Source organism: Panthera onca, chromosome C2 (assembly GCF_046562875.1).
Source record: "Panthera onca isolate mPanOnc1 chromosome C2, mPanOnc1 haplotype 2, whole genome shotgun sequence".
Lineage (NCBI taxonomy): Eukaryota > Metazoa > Chordata > Mammalia > Carnivora > Felidae > Panthera > Panthera onca.
In genome coordinates, this window is record NC_138347.1 from 130,282,736 (window position 1) to 130,294,929 (window position 12,194).

The 12,194-nt window shown below is 37.9% G+C and overlaps 1 protein-coding gene across 2 annotated transcripts in view; it reads right to left on the reverse strand.

The window, feature by feature from the left end:
• The window catches only part of DNAJC13 (DnaJ heat shock protein family (Hsp40) member C13), a 132,405-nt gene that overhangs the window by 11,432 nt on the left and 108,779 nt on the right, over window positions 1-12,194 (reverse strand). For both annotated transcript variants that reach the window (XM_078432334.2, XM_060638667.3), the window contains 7 exons: window positions 11,374-11,448; window positions 11,032-11,144; window positions 4,499-4,668; window positions 4,308-4,350; window positions 3,794-3,967; window positions 1,822-2,001; window positions 1,401-1,541 (listed from right to left, as the gene is read on the reverse strand). In XM_078432334.2, the coding sequence (XP_078288460.1) occupies window positions 1,401-1,541; window positions 1,822-2,001; window positions 3,794-3,967; window positions 4,308-4,350; window positions 4,499-4,668; window positions 11,032-11,144; window positions 11,374-11,448 (896 nt within the window). The remainder of the gene's footprint in view (window positions 1-1,400; window positions 1,542-1,821; window positions 2,002-3,793; window positions 3,968-4,307; window positions 4,351-4,498; window positions 4,669-11,031; window positions 11,145-11,373; window positions 11,449-12,194) is intronic.

The following is a 12,194-nucleotide window of genomic DNA, read 5'->3' on the forward strand; positions in this document are numbered from 1 at the left end:
AAGAAGATTTTATTTCATGCCATCAACTGTTCTAAATGTTACAGACTAGAAACATCTAGTTGTGTCATTACACATCACAACATGTAATGACATAGGCACTACTATTATTACTGATGGAAAAATCAATGCACAGAGGGTGAAACCTGTTGACAGGTAACAGGCATCAATGCAATCTCTATCTGGAACTACAAAGTGCAGAACATGAGCTTTTAGCCACTATACTGGGCTGCCTCTTCTATGACACTATAGTAATGGGCACAAAATTTAAAGTATCTTAATATTTTTTTCACATTTTCTTAAAACATCAACTTTTGCATTTACCATACATTTCCTGTCAGTCTTAAAAAGGCTAGTTAACATTCTGGTATTGCACAACTTTCAATACCCACGCTAAAACTCAGAGGGAAGAGATGGAAGTAACTAACATTTAGTGAGTATACCTCCCTTTATAGATACCGTTCTCCTAACAACCCTGTGAGGGAGTTAGAATTTTACTTCACAGATGAAGAATCTGAATGTAAGTTTGTGAGTCATGCCTGAGGTCACAGAGCCATCAAGTGGTAGCACCAGCTCAAGCTGTTTCTAATACAACTCCTCTCCCCAGCCAATTATAAGTCTGAACTTCAGGGCATCCAAATACCTCCTTGAGATGTACCCAGTACTTCTGAACTGCCTAAATGAGGGATGGGAATAGGAGACGGGGGAGGAAAAGGGGCTGGGAGAATAGGAGGACCAGATACAAAAATGCAGGGCCTTGTACTGAGGCTAAGGATGTCAGCTGTCACTTTGTTATCTGGTGGTAATGGGAAACCAATGAAGGGTTTTTAAAATGAACAGTAACCCAGCTAGAGTTATATTTTAGGAAGATCAGTTTTGTGATAGTTTTTGTTCCTTCAGTGTCTGTCTACACTACATTCATACCCACCAAGTCTTATTTTCATTAGGTAGGGTAGTCTCTTTGAAAAAAAAAAAAAAAAAAAAAAACAGTAGAAATCTTGGCATGTTCTTAAACATGACTTCAGAATCAAGGAATCACTAAACAAAGTGAATCTTTCCAAAGATAATGAAACAAATTTGACAAAGCAAGCTAAGAATAAATGCTTAGCAGAAAACCAAAATTCAAAACTTAAATATCACAAAAGTACTCTGAAGTTGGTTAAGATTCCTGACAGCTGGCCCACCTTTCTCAGTGTGTGTGTGTGTATGCATGCATGCATATATATATATAGGCATGTGCCTGTCTGTATATAAAATATAAAATCATCCATGCATTAACCCACAAATGATCTCTTTACCAAACCTATGTCAGAGAAACCAAATGAGTGCTAAACAAGTGAAAATCTATTTGCCTGGGTATGTTTGTTTTCCTGAAATAGTACTGAATCTAGAAAGTCACTTACTTGTGCTACTAATTCATTCTGCTCCTTCTGAAACATTCGATTAATTGCTTCACAGGCTAAACCAACAGTATCTGGTCGTTTTTTCATCCCATTCATCAGTGGGCCAATGGTGTCCAAAGATGCCATGGCTCGAACACACAGCTAAGTGTCCGAAAAAAGAAGTAAATACAATAAACACAGTAAATACAATAATAAAATATATGAAAAACCTACATTCAGCTCAAGTTTAATAATGAACTCAAATTCAGTCTCCTGTTAATTACATCATTTAAACCAGTTTAAGAGTTGCTACAATACCACTGGTTCACATGCAGAAAGGCACATGGTAGGAAGCAGATGTGTACTGCAATGTACATTAATCACAAAGAGGGAACATAAATAAATTCCAAATTTGTAAGCTACTAACTGGATTTATCACTACCTCATTTTCAGACAGGGCATGGATAATGCGGATGGCACTCTTAGGAATGGCATTGTTCCTATGATTCATTGCCTGGATCACTTTGGGGAGGTGGCCCAATGGTGGGACCTGGTCAGCCAGCTGAGGCTGTGCATTGAAGAGACATACTGTTGCCATTGTCAAAGTTTCCAAAGTTTCTCCCTAGAGGGTATAAAACAAAGAAACAAACTATAAAATACTGACAAAGTTAAGTCCTAAACATCCTTGGAAACTATTTGGTGTTCTACCCTAGAGATCTACAAGTTCTACGTGCTGACTTTTTAAAACCGATTCACAAATCCTAAGAAAACAACTATCTTCCCATCTTGAAAAAAGGCATGAATTCAAAGTCAAAGGACTTTAAGAATGTGATCTTTTTTTAATGTTTATTTATTTTTGAGAGTGAGAGTGAGAGTGAGAGAGAGAGAGAGAGAGAGAGAGAGTGCAGGAGAGGGGCAGAGAGAGAGAGAGAGGGAGACACAGAAATCTAAAGCAACCTCCAGTCTCCGAGCTGTCAGCACAGAACCCCACACAGGGCTCAAACCCACAAACCATGAGATCATGACCTGAGGTGAAGTCAGATGCTTAACTGACTGAGCCACCCAGGCGACCCAAGAATGTGTTCTCTTAATTAATCTAAGCAGTCTTTCACTGGGCCAGGTCACATCTCATTTCTGTTGCAGGTTTGAGAGAGAATCTCCCAAAAGTTATTACCAGAAAGTTTTAGTCAGTGTTATAAAAATGTCAGTATCAGGGAACATCAATAGTTCATGAGAATGCAGAAGTCATGAAATGGGTATCCTAGTTCTATTAAAAATCCTATTGAAAAAAATCCTATTGAACTGGTTTGGCTGCCATAATGCACTTTCTATTGTGGATTGCAAAAAACCTGTAACTTATCCCATTTTATCAGACGTGTACACCCACAGCATCTGAAACAAACATGGAAATTGGGATGGGCCCCAAAGCCAAGGTGATAGGGGAGGAAAATGCTGTGTTTTCCCCTAAGTTTCTGCTTTTTGAAGATTTTTTTTTTTTTTTTTTTTTTTTAGGAATCTATTTACGTAGCAAAAATCCTAGTAAACAGAAAATGAGACTGAAAAGTTATGTACGTAAACATTTGGCAAAATAATAATACTTTTTTTTAAGTTGTGCTAAGCTAATGATAGTAACTAGTAATTTCTAGGTACTTGACATGTGCCAGACGTTATTCTAAGTACTCTCCATATGTCAAAACTCACTAAAACCTCAGCCTTAGGGACAGGTGTCGTGATCCTTCCATAAATGAGGCAGACCACGAAGTACTGTTCAAGGTTACAGAGCCAGTCAGTGGTGAAGCTGGTACTGGGATCCAGGACCATCTAATAACACAGCTTGGGCTCTTTATTACCTTGTTCCATAGTCAGCCTGTTTAATACAGCCAACAGTCACGTACCTCAATTATTTTTACTCTAAAGGTTTAAATAACAAAACCTTATGTAGTATAAGGCTACTTTCTCACTCCTGCTTACCTTGTAGCCTCTGCCTTTGAACACAGATACTAGGTTCACTCTCCTATCAATGTCTTTCACAAGGGTCACATATGGAAGGCTGAGTGAAGTACACTAGCAGGACACACTTCTAGGGGAGCACCGAATGTTTGTGTTTTTCCTTAAACTAATATAACCATTGGAGATGAAGTTGCAGATACCTTCTTTTAGAGCCTCTATACTTGCCAGAGATAGCAATTTGTCAATATAGACATCTCCAACTTTGGTTCAGAAATAACCATGTTCACTTTTGAACATGCCCCAAAAATAAGATGAATCGGCATATCTGAATTTGAACCTGGCTGCTGTATTGAAAAAAGTAACCAATTCTTAATGTATGGGCCATGAGGATGGTGTTTTAACAGAAATCCCATCAGTATATTTAGCAAACTACTGGAAATGTTTTGCTGATGGCTGAAGCTTACATGAGGATTGTTCTTCTCCAGGAGCTCAGTTAATTTTTCTAATAGTGCAATAAGGAATTCTCTAGGCTTTCTTAGAACCCACGCTGGCTGTGCAATAAAGATTCTCAAGAAAACTCCTCCAACAGCAAGTTCACCCTCTGCTTCTCCAAACACCACAGCAAAATCTTCAGGCAACTTTAAAGAAAGAAAGAATCATAATCAAGTCACTTAATCCTTAGTCATACATGACACAAAAAATGCAAATCCCATTAAATAGTCATTAATATAATCAAATTACATACTTTTGTATAATCCCTTAATAAATTTCAAAAAAGGTACTTTGATTACTTACTTAAAAAGTGAATATTCCTAAATTTAAAACGTGACTTCCCAGGGGAATTCTTAAGTGTCTTAATGACAAAGTGTCTAACAGTTATCAAACTGACGCAGTAGGAATTAAAAAACAACAGCAAACAGCAAACTAAAAATACAATAAAATGTAGAATTCCTTCCTCTGAATAAAAGTATATTTTACCTTCCAATTTACATCAGGGTTATCTCGCTGATTTTTAAAGTGCCTTGGGGAAAAAGAAAGTGAGAGGGTAGAATATCAAACTTCAGTCACAAAATGCACATTCATCAATTGTTAGAATAAATATTAGAGAGGTGATGGACAAATGGGAAACATTTGTCCTTTTTGGCGATTTACCTGAAGGCGTTACTTACTCTAGCATCATTTCTCTAACTGTTGTAGACACTTTATCTCTGGAGCTATCATTCCAAATTAACTCAGGATTTTCATGAGTTCCTTCAAAAATATGTACAGCAGCTTCAGGGTTGTCTCTCATGGCATCCATGAAAACGCTTGGTAGAAATTTCATTAGCGTAATGCGGACCTACAGCAGGGGGATTGAGAGAGAAAAGAGATCTACTGGTGTCGGGTGTGTTCTGTATTTCTCTAGGATATGATACCTGTTGTATTTTGTGGTGTGGCTGACTGATCTGGGCCGTAACTATTATCCAAAGTTCTGGAGTGGGAGAAGGGATCCAACCTAGTTTATGCAAGGGTAACTTTAACAAGACTTCCTACTTACCTATGCAGTTTCACTTCATCTCGGTCTCACATTTAAGATACCTGAAGAAATTCAATACTGCTGACCCATGTAGTGTCTAGGGCACACCTTGCTGGATCATGCCTTGCACATACTGTTCCTTCTTCCCAGAATACCCTTATTCTGGTATTCCAGGCCTGTCCCCCCAACCCTGCCCCATGCTCCCTGCCTTTGCAAACACATTTTTCTCATTTTTCTCACAAAGTGGCCTTTGTGTCTTTCAAGTCTTTTTTAGTGTATTTATTTTGCTATACTATGTTTTTATATTATACTGTGGCTTTTTCTGAAAAGGACTTAAAATGCAGCTTTAAAAATAATACAGGGGTGCCTGGCTGGCTCAGTTGGTAGAGCATGTACCTGTTGATCTCAGGGTCATAAGTTCGAGTCTCACATTGGGTGTAGTGATTACGTTAAAAAAAGCAGTAAAAATAATACATCCAAAACACACACACACACACACACACACACACACACACACACACACACTGAAAATTACACTGAGGCATTATAATAGAGGGAAAAGGAAGGTTGGGAAGTTTTCTGCTGAGGTCTTCACTTGGTTTTCTCTCCTTTATATCACTCAAGCCTGTGCTCAAACTCATCCTCTGGAAAGTTTCCCTGACCTGGTCTGTCTCACTCATTGCTTGTATTTTCAGGCCCTGGCATGAGAGTCAAAAACTTATTTGAATGAAGACTAATATAAAGCCAGCCACAAAGGAAATAATTTTCTATAATTGACAGTGATATACTACACATTCAATGTAGTAAATTTATACTACAAATTTAGTTCTGAACTTGCTAGGCACCCAAGAACTAAAGGAAACTATCAGTTACATAATAGAGAACATCCACCAGGAATTATTTCACTTTTTTTTTTTTAAATGAATAAGTTTATTTTTAAAAATAAAATAAAAAGTAGATTTTTCAACTTACTAAATTTTAAGAAGTATCTATAGAACCAAATGTCTTGGCAATGCAGGATACTAATTGTCTTTCAATGTCTTTTATTTATTTTACTTTCTATAATTTATTTTTTTATAATTTACAACCAAGTTAGTTAGCATATGGTGTAAGAATTATTCCAGAGTAGATTCCTTAACGCCCCTTACCCATTTAGCCCATCCCCCCCTCCCACAATCCCTACAGCAACCATGTTTGTTCTCTACATTTAAGAGTCTCTTATGTTTTGTCCCGTTTTTATATTACTTTTTATTCCTTTCCCTTATGTTCATCTGTTTTGTACCTTAAAGTCCTCATATGAGTGAAGTTATATGATATTTGTCTTTCTCTGACTAATTTCGCTTAGCATAATACCCTCCAGTTCCATCCACATAGTTGCAAATGGCAAGATTTCATTCTTTTTGATTCCTGAGTCATACTCCATTGTGTGTGTGTGCGCGCGTATATATATATATGCGCGCACACACACGTTATACATACATACCACACCTTCTTTATTCATCCATCGTTGGACATCTGGGCTCTTTCAATAATTTGGCTACTGTCAATGGCGCTGCTATAAAACACTGGAGTGCATGAGTTCCTTCAAAACAGCACACCTGTATCCCTTGGATAAATACCTAGTAGTGCAATTGCTGGGTCATAGAGTAGTTGTATTTTTAATTTTTTGAGAACTTCCATGCTGTTTTCCAGAGTGGCTGTACCAGTTTGCAATCCCACCAGCAGTGCAAGAGGGTACCCGTTTCTCTACATCCTCGCCAGCATATGTAGTCTCCTGATTTGTTCATTTTAGCCACTCTGACCAGTGTGAGGTGGTATGTAAGTGTGGCTTTGATTTGTATTTCCCTGATGAAGAGTGACATTGAGCATCGTTTCATGTGTCTGTTGGCCATCTGGATGTCTTCTTTGGAAAAGTGTCTATTCATGTCTTCTGCTCATTTCTTTACTGGATTATCTGTTTTTTGGGTGTTAAGTTTGATAAGTTCTTTATAGATTTTGGATACTAACCCTTTATCTGATAGGTTGTTTGCAAATATCTTCTTCTTCTGTCGGTTGCCTTTTAGTTTTGCTGATTATTTCTTTCACTGTGCAGAAGATTTTTATTTTGATGAGGTCCCAATAGTTCATTTTTGCTTTGGTTTCCCTTGCCTCCAGAGATGTGTTGAGTAAGAAGCTGCTGCAGCCAAGGTCAGAGAGGTTTTTGCCTGCTTTCTCCTCGAGGATTTTGATGGCTTCCTGTCTTACGTTTAGGCCTTTCATGCATTTTGAGTTTATTTTTGTGTATGGTGTAAAAAAGTGGTCCAGGTTCATTCTTCTGCATGTCACTGTCCAGTTTTTCTAACACCATTGACTGAAGAGACTGTCTTTATTGCATTGCATATTCTTTCCTGCTTTGTCAAAGATTAATCGGCCATAAGTTTGTGGGTCCATTTCTGGGTTCTCTATTCTGTTCCATTGATCTGAGTGTCTGTTTTTGTGCCATATTTCACTCTTCTTGATCATGACAGAATTCAATTAGAAAGCAACCACTCACTGATATTAAACATGTAAGTAAAACAATTTCTGTAATGCAAATTCTTTGACTATAAGCCTTCAAAGTCATGTCCAAGTTACTTAGTTATTTGGCACACAAATTAGGGTTGGCACACAAAAGCCAAATTTGGCCTGCCACTGTTTTTGTATGTAAAGGTTTACTGAAACACTGACACAACCATTTACACAGTTACTATCTATGGCTGCTTTCCTGTTACAAGGGCACAGCTGAGTATTTGTGAAAGAAATCGGATGACCCAAAAAGGATAAAATATTTTTTACGTGGTCCTTTATAGAAAAGTTTACTTGTCCCACCCCTACCTCACACCATGTACAAAAATTAATTCAAATGGATCTAGGATATAAATCCAAGAACTAAAACTATAAAACTCTAGTAGGAGGAAACACAGCCATAAATATTTATAATCTTGGAATAGGCAATGATTTCTTAGATATAAGATCAAAAGCACAAGCTACAGGGGGCACATGGATGGCTCAGCTGGTTAAGCAACTGAGTCCTGACTTCCATTCAGGTCATGCTCTCATTCATGGTTATGAGTTTGAGCCCTGTGTCAGGCTCTGTGCTGGCAGCACGGGGACTCCTTGAGATTCTCTTCTCTCTCCCTCTCTCTCTGCTCTTTTCCCACTTGCTCACACACCCTCTTCTCTCTCAAAATAAATACACTTAAAAAAAAAAGAGAGAGACTGGACTTTACCAAAATTGAAAACTTTTGTACTTCAACAAAAGGCACCATGAAGAAAAACAGAATGACATTCATGGAATGAGAGAATATTTGCATACCATATATCTGGTAAGGACTGCATCCACAATATATAAAGAACAATTATAACTCAATAGTAAAAAGACAAATGACCCAATTAAGGGATAAGCAAAAGATGTGAACCAACAGACATTTCTCTAAAAAAGATGTACAAACAGCCAATAAGCACATGAAAAGATACTAAACATCATTAGTCACCAGAGAAATGCAAATCAAAATCATGACATACCATTTCACACCCACTAGGATGGCTGTAATCAAAAAAGGTATCTAAAAACAAATGTTAGGGGCGCCTGGGTGGCTCAGTTGGTTAAGTGGCCGACTTCGGCTCAGGTCATGATCTCACGGTCCGTGAGTTCAAGCCCCGCGTCGGGCTCTGTGCTGACAGCTCAGAGCCTGGAGCCTGTTTCAGATTCTGTGTCTCCCTCTCTCTGACCCTCCCCCGTTCATGCTCTGTCTCTAAAATAAATAAACATTAAAAAAAAAAATTAAAAAAAAAAATAAAAACAAACGTTAGATAAGATGTAGAGAAATGAGAACCCTCATAACTGCTGGTGGGAATGTAAAATGGTGCAGCCATTTTGGAAAACAGTTTGACAATTCCTCGAAAAATTAAATAAATGTTACCCTTTGATCCACAAATTCCACTCTCAGAGACATAAAAATACATACCCACATGAAAACTCCTACACAAATGTTCACAGTCACATTATTCAGAACAACCAAAAGGTAGGAACAATTCACGTCTATCAAGTGATACATGGAAAAGCAAAGTGGTATACCTATACGATGGAATATTATTTGTCAATAAAGTACTGATACTTGCAATAATGTTATAAATTTGAAAACATGATAAGTGATAGAACCCAGTCACGAAAGAACACATATTGTCAGATTTCATTTACATGAAATGCAAATGCTCAGAATAGACAAATCTAGAATTTAAGTTAGCAGTTGCCAGGTGCTAGGAAGAGTGACTGCTAAAGGCAACAGGTTTTCTTCCTGGGTTAATGAAAACTGACTGTGGTTACCCAATCTGTAAATATAATACAACCATTGAATTGTACACTTTACATGGGTGAACTGTATGGTATATCAATTCTATCTCAATAAAGCTGCTAACCAAAAGGGAAAAAAATTTACTGACCCCAGTTCTAAAATATCTTCCTGCAAATCATTCAATTAAGGAGATGTTACTTGTATTGTTCCCATACAAAAAGTTTAAGTATAAATATATTCACTTGATAAAATTTGTCCCTCATATGGTTGAATTTTTTTTTTAATGTTTATTCATTTTTGAGAGAGACAGAGTGTGAGGGCTCAAACCCATGAACTATGAGATCATGACCTGAGCCAAAATTGGGTGTTCAACGGATCAAGCCACCCAGGAGCCCCTGTCCCTCATGTATTTCAAAGGTCAAAAGATACTGAACAGCTCAAAGTCAACTTCAGTATTTATTTTAAACACCTAAAACGTTATCTAAAACACTGTACTACACAACTCTAGCTTTAAGAAAGCTCAAGTATTAGGGGCGCCTGGCTGGCTCAGTAGGTGGAGCATGCATCTGCTGATCTCAGGGTAAGCCCCATCTTGGGTACAGAGATTACTTAAAAATAAAATCTTAAAATTAATTACTTAATTAATTTAAAAAGAGGGTGCTTTGGTGGCTCAGTCAGTTAAGTGTCCGACTCTTGATTTCAGCTCAGGTCATGACCTCACAGTTTGGTTTGTGAGTTTGAGCCCCACATTGGGCTCTGTGCTGATGGCACGAAGCCTGCTTGGGATTCTCTGTCTCCCTCTTTCTCTGCCCCTCCTTGCCCCTGCTTGTGCGCCCTCTCTCAAAAGTAAATAAACACTAAAAAAAGATTCTCTCTCTCCCTCCACTCCTCCCCCCCGTGAGCATGCTCTTTCTCTCTCAAAACAAATTAACTACCAATACTCATACTTTTGTGGGCCCTTTCAATAGACATCCAAATGTAATCCCCCTCAGTTCATCAACCCTTGTGATGACAGACTATTAACTTTATTCCCAAAGTAAAGCTGTTTCAGGCCCTGTGACACATTCTCAACATCTAGAGAGGAGACCAAACACACACACACACAACACACACACTAAATCCAGATTACTTCACTGATGCAAAATCAGACTCCAGGAGTGAGGGCTCAGGAGCCTTTATTTCAAGACACATTTCACTGAGGTGCTGCTTCATGGGCTGGCACAGACAACGCTTCAGTGAGCACTACTTCTTTTCAAACTAAGTTAATAATAGAAGAAGACTGACTACACCTATGTCTGGACAAATTCTCTTTAGAAGTACTGTTTTAACAGGTTCCTGCTCTACAAACTGGACCATGATTCCAAAAATCATCTGGTCACCTCCAGACTGTGGATGAAAAGATCTCCCTGCAGAGTGGAGAGGCTGTTACACTCACATGCCTGTATGGACTTACTTCCTGAGGGCTGTGTATCCTTACTAACACAGATGTGGTGGAGTGGGTAAGAACATAGATCACCATCTCCCCTTCACTAGCTACTGCTACACAGACCAATCCTGACAGTGTCAAAGTCTAACTTAATTATCTTGTCATAACTTACATATACTTTTGTTCTTTCTTCAAGGAAGTTAAACAGTTTATCACCATAATCCAACACACTCTTAAGACTTCTCATTTCCAATTCAGACTTCTCCAACTGTAACTCTTCTCAAAGTAGTAATACAGAGCAACAATTCCAAGTATGCCAATCCTCCAACTTTCATATCAAATCATATCCTCATCTTCAACGTCATACTTTGGTAAACTTCATGAAATCGGTATCAACGTAACAGATTTAACAATCAATTTCTTTCTAAAGACCCATTTTGTGCTCACCTTTGGACCTATTAGTTTGTCTGCGGTCATTTTAGCAAAAAGTTCTGCTGTTTGGGCTCGAACCTGTGGATGTGTTGAATTGCAGAACATATCTAATAAGTAAATCAAAGCTCCTATGAAGGAAAAAAAAAAGATTAGCATTTATACTATAAAGAATAGGACTTGTCTGATTAGTTGAATTCATTTTCAACTTCATTTCAACTTAATGCATTTGATTTTTTTTTTTTTTTTAATTGTAAGCCCTCCAAAGCATTCTTCTAGTTTATCAGACTACACATAACAGTTCAAAATAAGCTTCATCATCACTGAGCAGGACTAGATGAGAAAGCCCTCATACAGTACCTTTTGCCATTGCTTCTTTGATTATTTTTGTACTTGAGGTCAAAGCATAAAGAGTTTCCAGAACAAGCTGACGACCTGCAGGGTAAGAGACATTTCAAGGAATGCATTATCATCACATTAGCTGACATTTATTGGGCATCAATTCTGTGCCAGGCACTGACCCAAGTGTTCTACAGAAGGTATCATACTTAAATCTCCACAATAATCAGTGACTTCAAACAATGTAAAATTACACTGAATGAAGAATGTTACAGAATTCATAGTTTGAAAGTGTAATTTTATATTTTTATCTCATTTAATCTTACAGGTAAAGTAGCTGACACCTAGAAATCTCAGCCTACTCTGCTGTCATTTCTATTTTGGACTTAATTATCTGTCTTCCACTGTTTACTAAGGGACTTTAAATACATGAAATGTTTACTTAGCCTCCCTCTGTCCCCTCCAAAGACTTGTTTTCCTTTGAAACTATGTTTAAACAGGGGTGCATTTTCAATGATGTATTGTTGCTTCTCTTAGGAACCCCCTTCTGAATGTTTGTTCTCCTGTATGTGAACACAGCCCAGCCCAGTGACCAGCTTTTATTGTTGCTTCAGTGTCAGCCTCATCCTTTGCAGCCTCCACCCTCCTTGCCAGCTCTTTACACCCCTTTGGGCACCTGTCTATCCTTGCTATTTGACTCTAGGAGAGTGAAATCTAATAGCCCCTAGAGTCAAAAAGCAATAAAAAAAAGAAAAACCGACTACAAATAACCTGCAAATGACTTTCAAAAGCTGTCATTTTAGAGAACTATTTCAAATGTCATTTATTAAACAAAATTATTG